We start from the raw sequence: 20,144 nt of genomic DNA on the forward strand, positions 1-20,144 counted from the left end.
CTAGGGAGGGGCAGTGGCAACCTAAGAAGCCTTCAATGTTTATTGAAGAAGTGGATGAATGAAAGATGAACTTGGCCAAGGCTTCCAGGTCTCATCCTGGGGCAGAAAAGGGTGGACGGGCAGACATGACCCTGTCATGAGGTGCTGGTGGGCAAGGGTTGGGTAGGACTGTACCAGAGAGCAAGTCTAGGATGGAAAGATCAGTCCTCAGCACCAGGGGCCCTGCCACGATACCAAGGGGGGAGGGGTGCCACTGTCGGGAACAGGGCCTGGTCCCCTTCCTGTAACAGGATTCCCTTCCTGGGTATGTGCACAGCATAGTGAGCCATGGATTTCTTATGTGGTTTGGGGGATCACACCCAGTTTCTCCATCTTGGTCTTCTTGCCCCCTCCATTGTGCTAAGTTTACTAAAAGGAGGGACTGGCAGGTGAAGTTGGGGGTGTGCTGTCAGTAGCTACTCCACACCCTGACTGAGATCATTTAATGAGATACAGCATAAGAAGTGCCTCCCAGGGGCCGGGCACGGTGGCTCAAGCCTGTAATCCCAGCAGTTTGGGAGGCCGAGACGGGCGGATCACGAGGTCAGGAGATCGAGACCATCCTGGCTAACACGGCGAAACCCTGTCTCTACTTTAAAAAAGTACAAAAAACTAGCTGGGCGAGGTGGCGGGCGCCTGTAGTCCCAGCTACTCGGGAGGCTGAGGCAGGAGAATGGCGTAAACCCGGGAGGCGGAGCTTGCAGTGAGCCGAGATCTGGCCACTGCACTCCAACCTGGGTGACAGAGCGAGACTCCGTCTCAAAAAAAAGAAAAAAAGAAGTGCCTCCCAGAGTGGGCTTTCAAGAACCAGTAGCATTATTATTATTATTATTATTATTATTATTATTATTACTACTATTATTTTGAGACAGAATCTCACTCTTGTTGCCAGGCTGGAGTGCAATGGCTCAATCTCAGCTCACTACAACCTCCGCCTCCCAGGTTCAAGCGATTCTCCTGCCTCAGCCTCCTGAGTAGCTGAGATTACAGGCATGTGCCACCACGCCTGGCTACTTTTTATATTTTTGGTAGAGATGGGGTTTCGCCATGTTGGCCAGGCTGGTCTTGATCTCCTGACCTCGTTATCCACCTGCCTCAGCCTCCCAAAGTGCTGGAATTACAGGCGTGAGCCACTGTGCCCAGCCAGCATGACGATTATTATTATTTATTATTTGCCCACAGGCTAGGATAAGCAGCTCCCTCCCAACCTCCTGAGCCAAGACGGTTCCAACAGCTGGAACATGCTGCCTGTTTGGTACCACCTTTCCCAGTAGCTCTCTGGGAGGGGCTTCAGGACATGGAGGCCTTGCCTGCTGTCCACCACGCGAGCTGTGATTACCTGTACTAGCTCCCTGAAGCTGGAGAAGCAGGCTATGTTTGTTTTGCAGGCTCCCTATCACTATTAGATAAGCTTGGAAGTGAAGAATTTTGCCGACTTTCACAGATAGCCAACTCACAGGCTAAGGTCTTATCACCAACCAATAGAATGGTGCCAAACTGGAACGAAGGTTTTCTGACTCCAGTCTAGCGCTCTTTCTAAAATCCTGTTCCAATGGGTCCAGGTCTGCTCTGGTTCTTATTGAATCCCTTGCAAGGGGCCATACCAGTCTGGGCTGGGGCCCTGCAGGAAGAATGTGGGTGCTGAGCAGGGACAGGCTTTACCTAATCCCAGACAATCTGCTTGATGCCAAATTAATCTTGCCAACACAACAGCACAGGGCTTCATAAAAATCACTTTGCTGTCTACAGGTTTTCGATTTGGTATTTCCATTTGAACTTCTTGTACTCAGGTATGCCTAGTTTTGAGGTCTGTTTTAGGCTTTCTGGAAGGCAGTGACTACTTACTTCTATGAAGATAGCTTTTAGGGCTGTAGTCTACAGTCTTGTGTCAGGCCACTGGAGAGGGCATGGAGGCAAGGGAGAAGGACGAAGAAATACTTGGACTTCAAACAGATCTGGGTTCAAATATCAGCTCTGGCACTTATTAGCCGTGTGATCTGGGGAAAGTCACTTCTCCTCTGGCACCTGGTTCCTCACTTATAAAATAGGGCAAATCATGACTGCCTCATAGATTGGTGTGAGAATTGAAGAAACTGTATGTAAAAGGCCTGGCACTCATAAGAGCTCAAAAAGTGGTGGCTGGTGACAGCAGCACTTGTTGTATCGGCTCTTGGTTGGTCAGTGGCCTCTTTGTTGTTGACCTGGGGCCTGGGGCAGCCAACTTGTCCCAGCGAGGTCCTTGGGTAACTCATTGTTCTTATGGCTCTTTGGGTTGGGTCTGGTAAACAATTCCAGAAATCCCTTTTTCCTTCTTAGAGGCAGAAGGAGTCCCTAGATAGGCAAGTCTCAGGGAAGAAGGCTCTGGAGTAGGGTATCATGCCTGAATTCCCTGTTTAGGCTCATGGCTCTGCCATGTGGAGCTATGTGGCCTTCAGCAATCTCTTTATCTCTCTGGGTCTCAGAAACATGGACACCTTGGCCTGTAGGACGTCTTACAACTTTGCAATGTTAGAATTCTATCCTTGGGTATCAGTCATGTACCCAGGGAAATGATCATTCTCTTCATAGCTAGAGGGAAACCATGTCCCTTCATTGCGTCTCTGAAGGCCCATCATGCCACAGATGGGCGATGCTCAGTGGCTGACGCTCCCCAGCTCTGTCCAGTCCTACAAATCCAGATCAGTGTGAGCACTCCTGAGTCCCTGGCTCCCACTCTGTCTCCTTCAGGAAGCAGTGTTGTGTGGTTCCCATGGTGGCTCGGGGGGAGGTTGATCCTCCCGCCCCCTCCCTGCCAATCTCCATCAGCCCTCACAGCCCCACTCCCAATAAACATACAATCTAAGCAAATAATAACAATTTGCTTTTTGGTGGCAAGGACAGCTTTAAGACAAGGCCTTCAGCTGCCCTTCAAATCTGAGTGCTGCTCCTAAACCTGTCCCCCATATGCATTAGGCAGCTTCCAAAGGAACCAAACTTTGGACCATCCCCTGGAGCCTCAGTCCCCTCCCTGGCCTAAGCCTTGGGGCCCTGGGTCTGCACTGACCTGATGCATCAGCACCTTGGTTCTGATGTCACACAGAACCATGCACCTCTCCTATCTTCTCTTTGAACCGCTAAGAAATCAAGGCCAAAATGTAACTTGCCCAAGGTTACACAGCTAGTAAGTGCCATAGCCAGGCCTTAAACCTGGATTTTCCGACACCATGTACTTTTTTTTTTTTTTACTTCATCAGGCTGGTCAGGAGGGTCTCCTCTACCTATCATTACCTGGTCCCACGAAACTTTTGAGATGCAATCTAGCAGCCTGAGAGAAGTGAGAGGAGTTGAGCTCACTGCCCGGCACCTTGCCTGGGGTATTGGTGCCCATCTTTTTGCTCCAGAAGTGACTCTGAGGGGCTGGGTGAGAAGCAGGAGGCCATTAGGACCCAGAGGCTCTCGGAGCACTCTGCTTTGCCGGCTGCCTCTCACCGCTCACTGCAGTGCTTCAGGCTTCAGCAGCTTTGGAGAAGCATCAGCTGAGAGGAGCTATCACATGGGAGCCGGGACTGCTCAGCAAAGGTAGGAGTTGCCGACTAGGCCAGGAATGGGGGCCAGACCCAGGGCCTGGTGGTGAGTGCCAAGGTATCCCCATAGAAGGGCGGCTTTCCAAGGACCAGCCCTGCCCACCTTCTGGTGAGCAGTTTGATCAGGAGATGGGCTCTCAGGTATCCCGAAGGCGGTATTGGGGTGTGGGCATCTCTGAAGCCCAGAGCTGGGGGGTTGATCATCTCCTGCCGGCAGGAGTACCCACATCCTGCAGACAAACAGCATTCCCCGTCTGTCTTGCTCCATGTCATGGAGATGGGTCTCCCACATTCTAGGAATGGGCCCTTCAGCATCCAGGCTGATGGGCAACTGTGTCCTGGGCGTGGGCAACTCTGCTGAGGAGAGGTGTTGTAGCTCCCCGGAAATCTTCCCTAGCTTAGGAGGGGCATGCTCTTGTCTGAAGGAAGGCTAGGCTCAGGTCTTTGGGATGGAAGCTCTGGATCTGGAAAACAGGTGCATGTGAATCCCAATACCTCTGTGGCCTTGGGCTGGGCACTTATGCACATCTTGCATCCTGTAACTTGACCATGCCCCTGCTAGAGGCCCAGATCTCAGGCCCTAGTGGCAAAGCCTTCTAGGTACTGAAGGTCCTGGAGGTAAGAGGGGTGCTGTTGGAAGGAAGTAGTGGGGGAAGGAAAGCATCTGTTGGGGGAGTAGGCATAATGATATGACCTGGGAGAAGAGTAAAGATCCCTGGTTTCACCTATGAAACTGCTACACCACAGCCCTCCCCTCCATAGCCCCTGTCCATTAGTGAGGGAGTGCCAAGTAGCCAGATACACTGATCTGTCTGTTAAGAGAAAAATTGGAGTCCTGGCATTTAGGAGTCATTTTGGAGACACTGGCAAGCTTGAGGGGGCTATGAAAAAGAGCAATGTCCAACGCCTTCGTGCTCAGGGCTCCATCATGGCTGCATGGCATCCCTCCAGCTCCACGTGGAAACCACATCTGCTTCCCTCCGTCTGGGACTCTTGATGTCCATCCAGACATGGTGGGTCTCCTCCTTCAGCCACCAGGGAGGGACTCTGAACCACATCGTCTGGGCTTCACTCATAGGCAGAAGGGATAGGTAAACTGCAGCATGGAGAGTAAGGAGGAAGGATGCTTCTCCTAGCATTTCTTTCAGGCATTTTTCCTGGTAGACTCTTATGAGAAGCTGCTGTTTCACTTTTGTGCCCTCTCTTCATCTTCTCTGCAGACCCTAAACCTCTGTGGGCATGTTAACTGTGAAATGAGCTTTCTGTATCCCTAGAGAGAGGCACGTCTGTAGGCAGTTGCCCAAAGTTAGGGCTTCCTCAAGTCCAGGAACCCCGGCTACCCTTTCCACAAGAGAGTCCCTTGGCTGGCACATAGCTGGCTGACTGAGTGTTCTTGGAGTTTGTCCTAGGGGGCAGGGATTCAACTATCAATTTGGGTTTGATTCAGTTCACAAAATTGTATCCAGCACCTATTGCAGGCATAGCATGTTAGAAGTTGGATCGGTGTAAGGTTTGTGGAAACACCAAAAACCAAAGGTGACTATAAGGCTGTAACTGTGGAGGAGAGTGAGACCCATCTTGCCATGTGGTCCTCTTCATTGCAGCCATAGAAATGATGGGTTTTTAAACTGAGCAACCTCAGTGCCTCCTCCTTACTTCTTTTTCTATGACTGCAGTAACAGTCTAGAACCAAGGGGGTTCCTGGTCAGGGATCCTCCAAGGGTCAGCTCTAGAGACCAGAGATTTGGGGATCTGGGGAGCTGGAGGTTGGCAGCAGCTCCTTTCCCACAAGAGGGACACAGTGGCCTTGAAGAGTTCATGAGTGGGTGGAGGAGGGCAGCTTGAAAGTGACTTCTGGCTTTGGGAGCAGTGGAGGCTGGATGAGCTGGCTTCCCAGTTTCCTTCCAGCCGGGACATTTTATTTTCATTGCTCCTTCTCAACATTCCCAAAGTGGCAGCTCTTTGTGCTGGGAGTAGTGATATCAAAAGACCCTAAAGCACAGCTCCCCTTCTCAGGTGATAGCCCCAGAGCAGCAAGAGACATTTTTAGAGACAGCTGATATTCAACTACTATTTACTGGATGCCTATTACAGTCCAGCCAGCATGGAGGGCACCTTCACATATGGCATGGCACAGTGAGCAAGAGTACTGGCCCTGGGGCCAGACTGCCCAGGTAGGTGCTCAGCCCTTGCCGCTTACTAGCTGTGTGACCTTGGGTAAGTTACCTAACCTCTCTAGACCTCAGTTTCACCCCTTGCAAAATGGAGATAAAAATAATATCTACCTCATAGGGTTGTGTGAGGAATAAAATGAGTTAATATAGGTAGAGTGCTGAGAACAGGGCCTGGCATGTGGAAAACGCCATATTAATGCTACTGCTTGTCATTAATATTATTATTAACAAATCACGCAGGATCCAGAAACACAGTTGTGAAGCAAGTCTCCTTCCTTTCATTTTACATATGGATTTATGAGGAAACTGAACTTCAGAAGATTCACAGAGTTAGTAATGCCCAGAACTGGGACTGGAAACTAAATTTTGTGCTCCTTCTACTCCCCAGCAGCTCCTGCCATTCTGAGGAGACAAGAAATCAGGAAATTTACATGAGGAACCCTAAAACTGAGGCACCATCCCAGAGATCAGCAGGACCCTGAGAAGGAGAGACAGAGGATTTAGAATCCCCGGCTAACAGTTCTGGAAAGGGTAGAATGGTATGGAGAATGAGAATGGCAGAAAGGAGATGGAAAAGGAAGAGGTGAAGGCCATTTCAAAGGCGAAGTGTTGAGTGGGTCAGGCTCCTGTACCTCTCACGTCTCCTGCTTCTTAGCAGTCACCAAGGCAGATCCTGGAGCTACCTCTGGCCGGAAAGCGGATATGAGCTTCTGATCCTTCAGCTGCCTGGCCTGGCGCTCTGTACGCAGACAAACCTGCCCAAGAGGCTCCAGTGGGAGGCGCCCCCTACGAAACCGGGAAGCCTGGGCCTGGGCTCGCCATCCCAGGGTCGCTGGACTAGGATGGGGGATGGGCCTGTGACAGGAGGTACCCTGGGTGTCCTCTTTCGGCCCCATGGAGTCCTCACCCATCCCCCAGTCATCAGGGAACACTTCGACTTTGGGGAGGGTCCCTCAAACCCCAGGTCCCTCTACTGCCAGTGGGGTCCCGGAGGTGGGGCTGCGGGATGTCGCTTCGGAATCTGTGGCCCTCTTCTTCATGCTCCTGCTGGACTTGACTGCTGTGGCTGGCAATGCTGCTGTGATGGCCGTGATCGCCAAGACGCCCGCCCTCCGAAAATTTGTCTTTGTCTTCCACCTCTGCCTGGTGGACCTGCTGGCTGCCCTGACCCTCATGCCCCTGGCCATGCTCTCCAGCTCCGCCCTCTTTGACCACGCCCTCTTTGGGGAGGTGGCCTGCCGCCTCTACTTGTTCCTGAGCGTGTGCTTTGTCAGCCTGGCCATCCTCTCAGTGTCGGCCATCAATGTGGAGCGCTACTATTACGTGGTCCACCCCATGCGCTACGAGGTGCGCATGACGCTGGGGCTGGTAGCCTCTGTGCTGGTGGGTGTGTGGGTGAAGGCCTTGGCTATGGCTTCTGTGCCAGTGTTGGGAAGGGTCACCTGGGAGGAAGGAGCTCCCAGTGTCCCCCCAGGCTGTTCACTCCAATGGAGCCACAGTGCCTACTGCCAGCTTTTTGTGGTGGTCTTTGCTGTCCTTTACTTCCTGCTGCCCCTGCTTCTTATCCTTGTGGTCTACTGCAGCATGTTCCGAGTGGCCCGCGTGGCTGCCATGCAGCACGGGCCGCTGCCCACGTGGATGGAGACACCCCGGCAACGCTCTGAATCTCTCAGCAGCCGCTCCACGATGGTCACCAGCTCGGGGGCCCCCCAGACCACCCCACACCGGACGTTTGGGGGAGGGAAAGCAGCAGTGGTTCTTCTGGCTGTGGGGGGACAGTTCCTGCTCTGTTGGTTGCCCTACTTCTCTTTCCACCTCTATGTTGCCCTGAGTGCTCAGCCCATTTCAACTGGGCAGGTGGAGAGTGTGGTGACCTGGATCGGCTACTTTTGCTTCACTTCCAACCCTTTCTTCTATGGATGTCTCAACCGGCAGATCCGGGGGGAGCTCAGCAAGCAGTTTGTCTGCTTCTTCAAGCCAGCTCCAGAGGAGGAGCTGAGGCTACCTAGCCGGGAGGGCTCCATTGAGGAGAATTTCCTGCAGTTCCTTCAGGGGACTGGCTGTCCTTCTGAGTCCTGGGTTTCCCGACCCTTACCCAGCCCCAAGCAGGAGCCACCTGCTGTTGACTTCCGAATCCCAGGCCAGATAGCTGAGGAGACCCCTGAGTTCCTGGAGCAGCAACTCACCAGCGACATCATCATGTCAGACAGCTACCTCCGTCCTGCCCCCTCACCCCGGCTGGAGTCATGATGGGCCGCTGGACACTCGGAGGGATATGGGGCTGGGGGCCAGTTATGATCGCAAGGACCACCTTGTGGGATCACCTTTTCCCAGCTGGCTAGGGCTGAGGCTGGGGTCTCTGCACACAGCTTTTGCTTAGTGTTTCCTGGGTCAGGAACAGAGTCAACAGGACGAACGTGTGCAAAAGCCTTGGACTTGGCTGTGATCTTTGACTGCTGGGGGGGGGAACCTGGGTATGGTGAGACGGTGACGAGAGAAAAGGGTCACAAAGGTGAGGTGAAGCCTCTCAACCAGTGAAATTTCCATGCTTCCAGAGGCAGGGAATTCTCTAAGGGTAGGAGTTGGAGGATACAGGGCAGCAGGCCAGGTTTGGAGTTATTCTAGGGGCCATTTAGGATATTTTATTTTTCAGTGTAATTATCCAGGGCAGTAATTGCACCCAAGCAAGGTAAGAAAATGACCCATGTTTTCTCATTTCCTTGCTAGGTTTAAAAAGAACTAAATTATAGCCAAGTGTTTCCACTTAATAGCTCGTTTTTCTGGTTTTATACCTGAGATTTCCTTAAAACGAGAGGACCAGTAGGGTGTATTCCTTTACTGAGTTTGTCCAGAAACAAGGCAAAATAGAAATTAGGGTCCATGGAGTAGAAGATAGGAAAGCTGACCGCTCTCCCACTCTTCAGGATAAGCCCTTCTGTTCTATTTCTCTTTCTCCTGCACACAGGAGATCAAGGGTAGAGCCTGATCTCAGCAGAGACAAGAATAAGGCAGAATGGCTTTCCTCTCTTTTAGGAGGAAGAACTAGAATGCCTGGGGGTCAGATGGGCGAGGGTGGAGGTTAGCATTTGAATTGGTAAAGTAGCTGGATACAGAGAGTCCAGGTAATCAGCCTGATCAATAATACTGCGAATCTTTTCTTTCCAGGACTGGCTTCCCTGATCTCTCTCCTCATGGCAGCGACCCACCTCCAGTCCCGTGGACAATCGGGTACAAGAGACTTAAGGTTGGGCATGGGAAGGGTGGGGTTTCCATGATCCATTAAATGCCTTCCTACTCCCATTCATCGCTCTCAAAATTAGCTTCAGTGACAAAGACTTAAATCTCTCTCCTATCTGCAGCACTGGGTTGGAGAGAGGGCACAGGAGTTGGTCTTGGCTGTTCATTGATTGAGACTGTAGGAACTGTGTTGGTTGGTATTGGTGGTGGTATTTTCAACAAAGAGGGAATAATTGCAAACTGGACAGGACACCTATCTGGGACCACCTGTCCATCCTACTTCCCTCAATTGAATCAGGTAACACTAAAGGGTCAAGGCAGGGCCAGAAGGTGGTGTGGTCTGCATTTGAACAAATTCCTGGCTCACTGAGCATCAAAGGGGGAAATGGGCTGGTGGGAGTGGGATAGTCTCCCCTTTAAACAGTTAATAAATAATTTTTATAAAAGGTTATACTGATATCAACATTGACTCCTTTAGTTCAATTCAGTGCATAATAGTTGAACACCCACTAGTCCCTGGGACCCACACAGGGTGTGTGGTCACTGCTTTTAAGGAGTTCATAGTCTAATTTGATGAGATACCTTGTATTTTCACAAAGCACTTTGATCTGATAAAGCACTACAGAATGTGCTTCAGAAATATACTGGAGAATATGTCCATGGTTCTAACTTCTGAGAGTTCAGCCCATGGCAGCAAGATGCATACCTGGAAGCTTCCTGCAGATTGTAGAAAGCATAGGGGTTGTAAATGAAACTCTCTAATGAAGAAAAAAAAAATTAAATGAAACTGGGCAAACAGCTTTCCCCCTTTGTTGTAGGAAAATTTCTAGGTTTGTCTTCCTACCACTAGATTATTATACCAGTCTAGTGCCTATTACACTGAGGAAGTCACCTAAAAACATAGTATATATAGGGAGGAGAGTCGTTTGTGATTGAAAAACATGTTCACCTCTCCTCCCTATTAAAATAAATGCATACTGAGGAATCAATCATTCCTAGACAGGGAAAAAACTTCTTTCCAATACCACTAATCAGCTATTAGATACAAAGTATTGCCAGCAGGTGGCAGTGTGAGTCCAATGGAAGGAGGAAACGCGAGTGTATGTGGTGGGAGGAGGAAGGGGAGGGCATTAAACATTGCCTGGCAGCCATTTTGTTAATTTATTTTGCCTTTTCCTTTGACTTTGCCCTCCAACCCTTCCTTCACATACATCAAAGAAGAAAGTTTTAAGAGTAAGGGTATCTTTAATTCAGGCTGAAATTTCCTGACACTGTGATCTCACTGGTGTTTATTACAGAGTTTGACATACATGGGTTCATTTGCCATTTATTTTTCCCTGTAGGAGTGGATCATGAAGGAAATAAAAATTTCTCTTTTATTATGCTGAGAACTTTCCCAACAATTTCTGCTATGACCACCTTCCAGGAGTTTTCTAGTCACCAGGATGCCTTGGTAAAGTTCAATACGTAATCTTTGGCTCTGAAAGCTGTTCCTGGACAAAATCTGAGCTAACTCACTGAAGAATCAACAGATTGAGGCAACCATCCGGTCAGTTACTTTTTCCTGCATCCTGCTGGTGTTGGGGTAACTCCCAATCCTAGATGAAAACCTTAGACTTTCTGTTGTCAGGTGTCCCCAGGCAATATCGTAGAGGGGCATGATAGAAAAAGGTAACTCTGGGGTCAGAGAGATCTACTTACTCACTGTGTGAAGTTGGGAAAGCTGCTTAATTTCTCTGAGCCTACTTCCTCACCTGTAAAAATGGGGATCTTTATTACCTACCTCACAGGGTTGTTGTGAGGATTAAGAGATGGGATGTGGAGGCACCTAGCCATATCTGGCAAATAGGTACTCAATAAATATTGGTTTTACTTCCCTTTCCTCTTGCCCTTTTTCCCCAAAAGTATTGATAATGGAAAAGCGGTCCCTTTCATTCTAACAGTCATTTGGGAATGACTGGGGGACTATTCAAACCTTGAAGAATTGGCATTGCTAAGAGTTATGGTGGACGAGGCTTTTTAAAGTGGCTCTAATCCTCTAATTAAATCCTTCTAATTAATGAATCATCACTATATAGACCTTTCTGTTGGGACCTTACATTCTCAAGTTCAGATTCTATTAGAGAAAGAAAGTAATTTACAATCACAGGGAAAGGTTTTAGGGACTGAGTTCCCTTCCCTAGAATGTATAGTAATTATGGGCTTATTTGCCTGAAAAGTTCATTTAGGACTACCTTCACGCAGTATCCAGGGTTATTCGTGAAAGATGCTATCGGCCTGGGGCTTTCACAGTCCGACTTGTTTCAGGTGAGAATAGGGCTGAGAGGCAAATTTTACTAGAATTTCTCCTTTTGTATGTAATCGCAACAGGAAATTTTAATAGGAGATTCACAGGATGCACTGGTTTGTTTCAGGGTGTGGAACTGAAGTTGACTTATCTTGGTTTTAGTTCTAAGACCCTAAGGTAGGAAGATCTGAATTATGCTGGAGAGAAGGGCAGCATGGAAATTTTATGGAGGAACTACGGGCTTACCTTTAAGGTTATCGAGTATCTGCTAGCGATTTCATGTGGCCTTTTGCCAACATAGGAGTTAAGCAAATCTCAAGCCCACAAAAAAACGTGAAAGGCATAAGGACCAGGGGACATTTTGAGAGGAGTCAGTAGGCCAGAGAGGGCGAAAAGATATTGCTAAGGTCCTGAACACAGTCGGTGTTACGGTCTCAGATGTGAGACGTGAACGGCGCCCAGGCCGGGCAGCTTGTTCCCATTCCATTGATCCGATACAACCCCAACAGAGGCAGTGTCCCACACTTGGGTAGGGGCCCCGAGTCTCCAGAGCAAGAGATCAAAGGGGTTTTCTAACAGCAGAGAAATTATCAGCAGAAATTCCCGCGCGGGATGAAGGCTTTAATTTAGACATCTCCGCCCCAAAACTGGCATTTTGAACGAGGGAGGGCATTATTTGTTGGAGGCCCCGGTTTTTCTCCATTTATCCAAATCAGGTAGCCGAAAGGTAAATGAGGCTACAAGTTGGGCGGCGGGCAGCGAATTTGACAGAACCTCGAAACTATAGATCCGCCGCCCAACCTAGCCTCCAGGTCCCCGTGACTTCCGCTTTCGGTCTCTACTCTCCCCGAGGAGAGTGGTTTAAACAGTGAAGGCTGCGGGGCGTCGCCGGAAGTGTCGTAAACGCCGGATATCCGGTTCTTCACGGCGCTAAGGGAGCTGACGGAGAGGGCCGCCGCCCAGCAGTAGACGCCGCCTTAACCTGCCGAGCCGCAGTTCCCGCGGTGTGTGAGTGAGCCCGGGCCGGTGTCCCCTCTTCCGCTGCCACCATGGGCTGCACGTTGAGCGCCGAAGACAAGGCGGCAGTGGAGCGAAGCAAGATGATCGACCGCAACTTACGGGAGGACGGGGAAAAAGCGGCCAAAGAAGTGAAGCTGCTGCTACTCGGTGAGAGACTGGAGGCGGGGACTCAGTGGTGGTCGGGAGAGCCTAGGCGCTTGGAAGGCCTGAACGGGGTCTAGTCGGGCAGACGAAAAGGACTCTAAAGGGATCTGGAGGGCGTGCCGGGTGTGGGGCGGGGTGTTGGGGTTCATAGCTGAGGCCCCAGAGGGCGTGATGAGGGGGGTGGGGTTTTGGGGTTGCGGGAATTAGGCTGTAGAGGGTGTGACTCCGGGCTGGAATTCGTTTAGCAGAGAGACTTGGGAGTATGGGCTGGTAGGATATTGAGGGAGTAGGAATATGGGGAAAGCTCATAAAGGAAAAGTTGATACTCGGGCAGGTTTTACATTGGGTTGGAGCGTGTTGGTAATGGTTTGTGAGTTTGGAGCGTCGTGGTTCTTTGGCAGGATAAAGCTAGGAGGCTTGAATGGATGGTATAGAGACTGGAACAGAATGGTCACATAAGGACGTTGACATTTGTTAGTGAGAGAGCCTTTTGAACTGTTGGAGGAACCCTGGATTATCCAGGAACATGAGGGTAGGTAGATGAGATAAATGACAAGTTATCAAGTATAAAGGAAAAGAGCTTGGGTGCAGAGGCCATCTCTACCTTTCCACCGCTTTCTATCATTTTTATTTTCAAAGTTTTATAACGCCTTCTTCTGTTTTTATAAAAGGATGGGAAATGGTGTGAGCTGAAGAAATTTAAAGAAGATTTGTTTGAGCTTTGTAGCAGAAGATATAGTGAACAAGAGATTACACATTGGAGAGTGCTGAACAGTTGCTATAGATGATGTGCAGTTGGAATAGTTATCTTAGGATAAGTTACAGAGTTGGACATATTTACTGTAAAGACTATGGTAGACTTCTGGTGGCTATTGTATCCATTTTGGCCTCTTCAAAGCAAAACCATTGGCTTCAGGAATTACTGTTTATGTTATCTGATAGTCGTTTTAAGTGGCTTTTTTTGTGCAGTCGGATGTGTCTTACTCAACACGGGTTTTAAAATTTTTGAGAGGCTCAGTAAATCATACAAAGAATCCTGGCATTAGCTTATTAATAAATCAAGCCACATTTCTTCATTATTAGTATTTTCTAGGGTAGTATTTCCATTAGAGATGAATAAGTAGGAGTAGGGGTTTCTGTAAGCAATAGAAATTTACTTTTTAAAACAATTGATTTTTGAGGAAAAGGAGTCACTTTAGGGAAAGTGCTAAATTTTCGTGGTATAAAGCTCCAGAGGACAGAATGTACCGTTGTAACCCAAGACTTATTTTGTACTCTAGGACATGCTAAGTGCCCCGGTAGTCTCTTCTTAACGTATTTGGTTGGTTGTAGATTGCAGAGGCTCTGGTAATAGCTTTTTTGGATATACTATAAAGGGAAAGTTATGTATTGGAGCTTAAGCTTCCGGTTTGTATACTTGAACTTTCAGAAGATGCGAGTTCAGATTGTTCTAGACTGCCACTGTCTGTGTAACAGGTGGATAAGCATGGTCCCTGGTACATAGTAGGTGCTCCTTAAATATTTACTGTTAACCAGCCTGAGCCAGCAAATGTTGAACATTGGTTCTTGGGGCCTTTGAGAAATTTGATATAAACTATAACATTTAGGGCATTCACTTTTTTTTTTTTTTTGAGACGGAGTCTCCCTCTATCGCCAGGCGCGATGTTGGCTCACTGCACGCTCCGCCTCCCGGGTTCCCGCCATTCTCCTGCCTCAGCTTCCCGAGTAGCTGGGACTACAGGCGCCTGCCACCACACCCGGCTAATTTTTTGCGTTTTTGGTAGAGACGGGGTTTCACTGTGTTAGCCAGGATGGCCTCGATCTCCTGACCTCGTGATCCACCTGCCTCAGCCTCCCAAAGTGCTGGGATTACAGGAGTGAGCCACCGCGCCTGGCCAACATTTTCTTTATTGATTTATTGGTTATGAAATTAAAGATGTATTCTCATCTTCTGTGAGTGATCTGATTTACACTGACCAACAGAGATACCCTCAGGACATCAGCTTATTGTAATGTAATTGGAAACTTTGAGACTTTCTTCCAAAAGGCAGGATTAGGCAGGCACAATTTGGAAAGGCGGAACTTGTCCATATGTCTAGAAGAATTTTTATTCAGGATTTTACAAATAGTGCATTTAATTAAAAACAAAATTAGACACTTGATGACTTAGGGAACTTGAAAGGCAGTGAGTAAAATCAAAGTACTAAACATATTTGCTTTCAATTTTTATCAACTTCATTCTTTTTTAAGTAAGATTTTAAAAAAAAAATTCTTGAGCAAGTTAAGTCCAGAAATTCAAGTAGTTTGCAGAAACATATGTTCTTGCTTGAGCCATATCGTAACACACATAGAAAATTAAAATTATCTTCTATGCTATTTCTGTAAGCAAAATGTACCCAAAACAGTATACAATTTTCTTTTTCCTGGATAATATCTCCTTTGCTGTAGATGCAAGTCGTTTTTACTTTATCACTATGGAACTTAGAGATCTATCTGCCTACCCTTGTGTCTCCTGACACATGATATATTTTCTTATGGGAGTATAGTTTAACATGGTGATTAATAGCATGGGTCCTGAAGTCAGACTGCTTCAAATCCTAATTCCCATTTACTAGTTATAGCCTTGGGAAAGTTAATTTCTCTTGGCCTCAGTTTTCTTATCTTTAAAATGGAGAAAATAGAGCTACTTCTAGGATTGCTGTGAGGATTAAATATGATAATGATGTAAAGCAGAACACAGCTTGGCACATAGTACTAGCTTCATGAAGATTAGCTATTCTTATTAAGTCAAAATGAATGTTACAGATTGTAGGTATTATGGAAATCATACCAAATTAAGAAGCTAGTGTGGGCCAGATTATTAACAGACACTTCAGTATTATAGTTCTTCCTTTGATAACCTTTGGTTTGAATTTCCTTTAGATGTTCTTGGAAAGGGCTGGGCATGGTGACTCATTCCTGTAATCCCATCACTTTGGGAGGCCAAGGCTGGTAGAATCACCTGAGGTTAGGAGTTCAAGACCAACCTGGCCAACATGGTGAAACACCATCTCTACTAAAAGTACAAAAATTAGCCGGGTGTGGTGGTGTGCACCTGTAGTCCCAGCTACTTGGGAGGCTGAGGCAGGAGAATCACTTGAACCTGGGAGGCAGAAGTTGCAGTGAGCAGAGATGGCGCCACTGTACTCTAGCCTAGGCGACACAGTGAGACTTTTGTCTCAAAAAAAAAAAAAGTGTTCTTGGAAAGATCTTGGTAGGTATATCAAATTAGTGTTTAATTATGACATTCTGTTGAAAAAATACTATGCAAAGCTTCCCCAACCAATGTTCCAGTGCTTAGGATGGCATATAGGTGTGCTGTTTACAAATTTTTTATAGCATTGAAATTTTAAATCATTTTTAGAAGTTCAAACTTTTACAGCAGTTGAAATTACATTTGAACATCTTTGGTATGATTTCCTCTTTAAAATTCCTGAATTTGGTAATTTGGTTATTTACTATTTAACAAGGTAGAGATGGGGGTCTCCTTATGTTGCCCAGGCTGATCTCAAATGCTTGGCCTCATATGATTCTCCCATCTCAGCCTCCCAAAGTGTTGGGATTACCAGTGTGAGCCACTGTGCCTACCCTACCATGAATTTGGTAATTTGAAAAAATTGTATTTGGTATAAATACTAGATTTATACCAATTTTATATTTAATATCATCTGTAATACTTTGTATTTTTTATGCCATAATTTCATAATAAAAAGAAATTTTGTGTGTGTGGGTTTTGTTTTGTTTTGTTTTGACCTGAGGACAAGCAAGAAAATTTTTTTTTCCACCAAGCTCTTTCAGCTCACCCCAATGAGCCTTACAAATATTTTTAATATGTGCCATCATGTGACAAAGGTTGGGAAGCACTGGTATAATGGATAAGAGCAGTGCTTTTGGATTCACACAAAACTGAATTTAAGTTCCACCTCCATTTATTAGCTCTGAGACCCAGAGCAAGTAACTTAACCATAAGAATCATAATTTTTACATATGTAAAGCAGAGATGATGTTTCATAATATGAAATGAGATAATGCATGTAAAATGCTTCACATTAGTGCCTAGCAAATAAAAAATAGTAAGTGATCAATCACTTCTGTCAATGATTGTGAGACTTACCATTTTAGCTACTTTTTTCAGAGGTTTTTCAGACAGCTATTTTGTTATTTTCCGTATTAATATACTCTTTTCAAAGATCTTCAAATAATTTTAATATCCTTTTGTGGTGAAAGGAATTAAATGTTAGTCCTTTTTTTACTCGTCACTATACTAATGAAGATATTTAGTTTTGTCAGTTGTTGAGTGATCTGCTCTCTGAATTTCCATTTCTTGATAGTTTCCTTTAGCAGGTTCTGAGAAAACTTAAAAAAATACTTTGTTCTTTGGGATTTGCTGGTGGTAGTATGGCAAAAAGCCAGTTGCATGCAGAGAACTGGAATCATCTAATGTACTTGAACTGTTTATTATACAGTTAGTTATTTATATTTAAATCACTGCATATTATTGGCTGAATATGCTTATTATTGAGAATAAGACTGCCCTTTGGTAAACATGCCATTACATTATATCCTCCTATAGGATTGTACCCTTTATTATGTTTGCCATTTACTTGGGATAAGGTTCATAGCCTGTTACATTTCATGTGAGGATGCATCTTGTGTCTCGGGGAAGAAAAGCTTTGTGTTTTATAAGCACTTATCATTCTTTGTGTCTTTTATTTAAATGCATTAGTCACTTTTTTTTTCCTTTTTTTAACATTTCAATAAGTTTTTGGGGAACAGGTTGTGTTTGGTTACATGAATAAGTTTAGCAGTGATTTCTGAGATTTTGGTGCACCCATCACCTGAGCAGTGTACACTGTACCCAATGTATAGTCCTTTATCCCTCACTCCCCTCCCACCCTTTTCCCCGAGTCCCCAAAGTCCATTGTATCATTCTTATACCTTTGTGTCCTCATAGCTCAGCGCCCACTTATGAGTGAGAACATACAATGTTTGGTTTTCCATTCCTGAGTTACTTCACTTAGAGTACTGGTCTCCAGTTCCATCCAGGTTGCTGCAGATGCTGTTATTTCATTCCTTTTTATGGCTGAGTAGTGTTCCATGGGTGTAGAGGGGTGTGTGTGTGTGTGTGTGTGTGTGTATATATATCACATTTTCTTTACTCGTTGATTGATGAGCATTTGGGCTGGTTCCATATTTTGCCATTGTGAATTGTGCTGCTATAAACATGCATGTGCAGGTACCTTTTTTGTATTATGGCTTCTTTCCTCAGGATAGATACCCAGGTGTGAGATTCGTGCATCAAATGGTAGATAAACTTTTAGTTCTTTAAGGAACCTCCACACTGTTTTCCATAGTGGTTGTATTAGTTTACATTCCTACCAACAGTGTGAAAGTGTTCCCTTTTCATCACATCCATGCCAACATCTATTTTTTTTTATTATTTATTTATTATGGCCGTTATTGCAGGAGTAAGTTGGTATCACATTGTGGTTTTGATATGTATTTCCCTGATAATTAGTGATGTTGAGCATGTTTTCATAAGTTTGTTGGCAATTTGTATATCTTCTTGTGAGAATTGTCTATTCATATCCTTAGCCCACTTTTTGATGGGATTGTTTTTCTCGTGCTGATTTGAGTTCCTTGTAGATTCTGGATATTAGTCCTTGGTCAGATGTATAGATAGTGAAGATTTTCTCCCACTCTGTGGGTTGTGTGTACTCTGCTGATTTCTTTTGTTGTTCAGAAGCTTTTTAGTTTAGTTAAACCCCCCCCCTTTTTTTTTTTTTGAGACGGAGTCTTGCTCTGCCACCCAGGCTGGAGTGCAGTGGCCAGATCTCAGCTCACTGCAAGCTCCGCCTCCCGGGTTTACGCCATCCTTCTGCCTCAGCCTCCTGAGTAGCTGGGACTACAGGTGCCCGCCTCGTCGCCCGGCTAGTTTTTTGTATTTTAAGTAGAGACAGGGTTTCACCGTATTAGCCAGGATGGTCTCGATCTCCTGACCTCGTGATCCGCCCGTCTCGGCCTCCCAAAGTGCTGGGATTACAGGCTTGAGCCACCGCGCCCGGCCTAAACCCCTTTTTTTAATTTTTGTTTTTGTCTTTGCGTTTGCTTTTGGGTTCTTGGTCATGAAGTCTTTGCCTAAGCCAATGACTAGAAGGGTTTTTCCAATGTTATCGTCTAGAATTTTTATGGTTTTGGGTCTTAGATTTAAGTCATTAGCCCTATACACCAACAGTAACCAAGCTGAGAATGAAATCACGAACTCAATCCCCTTTACAATAGCTGCAAACAAAAAACAAACAAAAATACCATAGGAATATACTTGACCAAGAAAGTGAAACACCTCTACAAGGAAAACTACAAAACATGGCTGACATAAATCATAGATGACACAAATAAATGGGAACACATCCTATGCTCATGGATGAGTAGATTCAATATTGTGAAAATGACCATAGTGCCAAAAGCAATCTACAAATTCAATGCAATTCCCACTAAAGTATCACCATCATTCTTCACAGAATTAGAAAAAAGAATCCTAAAATTCATGTGGAACCAAAGAAGAGCCCTCATAGCCAAAGCAAGACTAAGCAAAAGAATAAGCCTAGAGGCATTACATTACCCGATTTCAAACTATACTATAAGGCCATAATCACCAAAACAGCATGGTACTGGTGTAAAAACTGGCATATAGACCAATGGTACAGAATAGAGAACCCAGAAATAAAGCCAAATAACTTCCAGTCAACTGATCTTTGACAAAGAAACAAAAATGTGAAGTGGGGAAAGGACACCCAGTTCCACAAATGGTGCTGGGATAATTGACAAGCCACATGTAGAAGCACTAATCACTTTTACAGTCTGAAAATATGGCCCTTTTCAGGAATTAAAATAATGTAATCTTCCCCGACTGCACTATTCCTGTAGTACACTGATGGCCATAGAGTAGGGTGCTTAATACTAGATTTGACAGGGCATGGATGGTTCTAATAAGTGCTGCTACTACGTTTCTTTAAAAAATAATTTTTAGCGTATTAAACTTATATGCACTATTACAAAAAAGTCTTTTAGTTTTTAGGCAGTTGTCTCTGTTAAAAGTGATTCCTCCTTTTCGAGGAAGACGCGGTTGTAGGACTTGCGGATCTTTGGTTCGCACGCTCCTGCTCCTGACTCACCGCTGTTCGCTCTCGCCGAGGAACAAGTCGGTCAGGAAGCCGCGCAGCAGCCATGGCTTTTAAGGATACCGGAAAAACACCCGTGGAGCCGGAGGTGGCAATTCACCGAATTCGAATCACCCTAACGAGCCGCAACGTTAAATCCTTGGAAAAGGTGTGTGCTCACTTGATCAGAGGCGCGAAGGAAAAGAACCTGAAAGTGAAAGGACCAGTTCGAATGCCTACCAAGACTTTGAGAATCACTACAAGAAAAACTCCTTGTGGTGAAGGTTCTAAGACATGGGATCGTTTCCAGATGAGAATCCACAAGCGACTCATTGACTTGCACAGTCCTTCTGAGATTGTTAAGCAGATTACTTCCATCAGTATTGAGCCAGGAGTTGAGGTGGAAGTCACCATTGCAGATGCTTAAGTCAACTATTTTAATAAATCGATTACCAGTTGTTAAAAAAAAAAAAAAAAAAAA

The 20,144-nt window shown here is 46.0% G+C and overlaps 2 protein-coding genes and 1 pseudogene across 5 annotated transcripts in view; all 3 read left to right on the forward strand.

Moving 5' to 3' along the window:
* The first annotated feature begins 3,524 nt into the window (after positions 1-3,524).
* Positions 3,525-9,021, forward strand: GPR61 (G protein-coupled receptor 61). 3 transcript variants are annotated; one of them, XR_001882677.1, is made up of 3 exons: positions 3,525-3,597; positions 6,165-8,288; positions 8,942-9,021. XR_001882677.1 is itself a non-coding variant. In XM_017858770.1 (2 exons), the coding sequence occupies exon 2, from the start codon at positions 6,671-6,673 to the stop codon at positions 8,024-8,026; it is 1,356 nt and encodes a 451-aa protein (XP_017714259.1). In that variant the 5' UTR covers positions 3,525-3,597; positions 6,165-6,670; the 3' UTR covers positions 8,027-8,858. The 3 variants fall into 3 exon arrangements, 1 of the variants encoding a protein (XP_017714259.1); XR_001882678.1 differs by having other exon boundaries at positions 3,532-3,597; positions 6,168-8,288; XM_017858770.1 differs by lacking the exon at positions 8,942-9,021 and having other exon boundaries at positions 6,165-8,858.
* Positions 9,022-12,126: 3,105 nt separating this feature from the next.
* Positions 12,127-20,144, forward strand: part of GNAI3 (G protein subunit alpha i3) — a 49,008-nt gene continuing 40,990 nt past the window's right edge. The window contains exon 1 of the mRNA XM_017858771.1: positions 12,127-12,467. Coding sequence (XP_017714260.1) covers positions 12,350-12,467 — 118 coding nt within the window. The 5' untranslated portion in view covers positions 12,127-12,349. The remainder of the gene's footprint in view (positions 12,468-20,144) is intronic.
* On the forward strand, positions 19,612-20,144 carry LOC108519633 (40S ribosomal protein S20 pseudogene; annotated as a pseudogene). Its single transcript, XR_001882679.1, has one exon. The product of XR_001882679.1 is annotated as a 40S ribosomal protein S20 pseudogene (transcript).

The sequence above is a fragment of the Rhinopithecus bieti genome, unplaced genomic scaffold, assembly GCF_001698545.2.
Source record: "Rhinopithecus bieti isolate Rb0 unplaced genomic scaffold, ASM169854v2 scaffold_48884, whole genome shotgun sequence".
NCBI classification, from domain to species: domain Eukaryota; kingdom Metazoa; phylum Chordata; class Mammalia; order Primates; family Cercopithecidae; genus Rhinopithecus; species Rhinopithecus bieti.

What these genes read in the sequence shown, in the direction of transcription:
- GPR61 (XM_017858770.1), top strand. Translation starts at nt 6,671, where the DNA reads ATGGAGTCCTCACCCATCCCCCAGTCATCAGGGAACACTTCGACTTTG.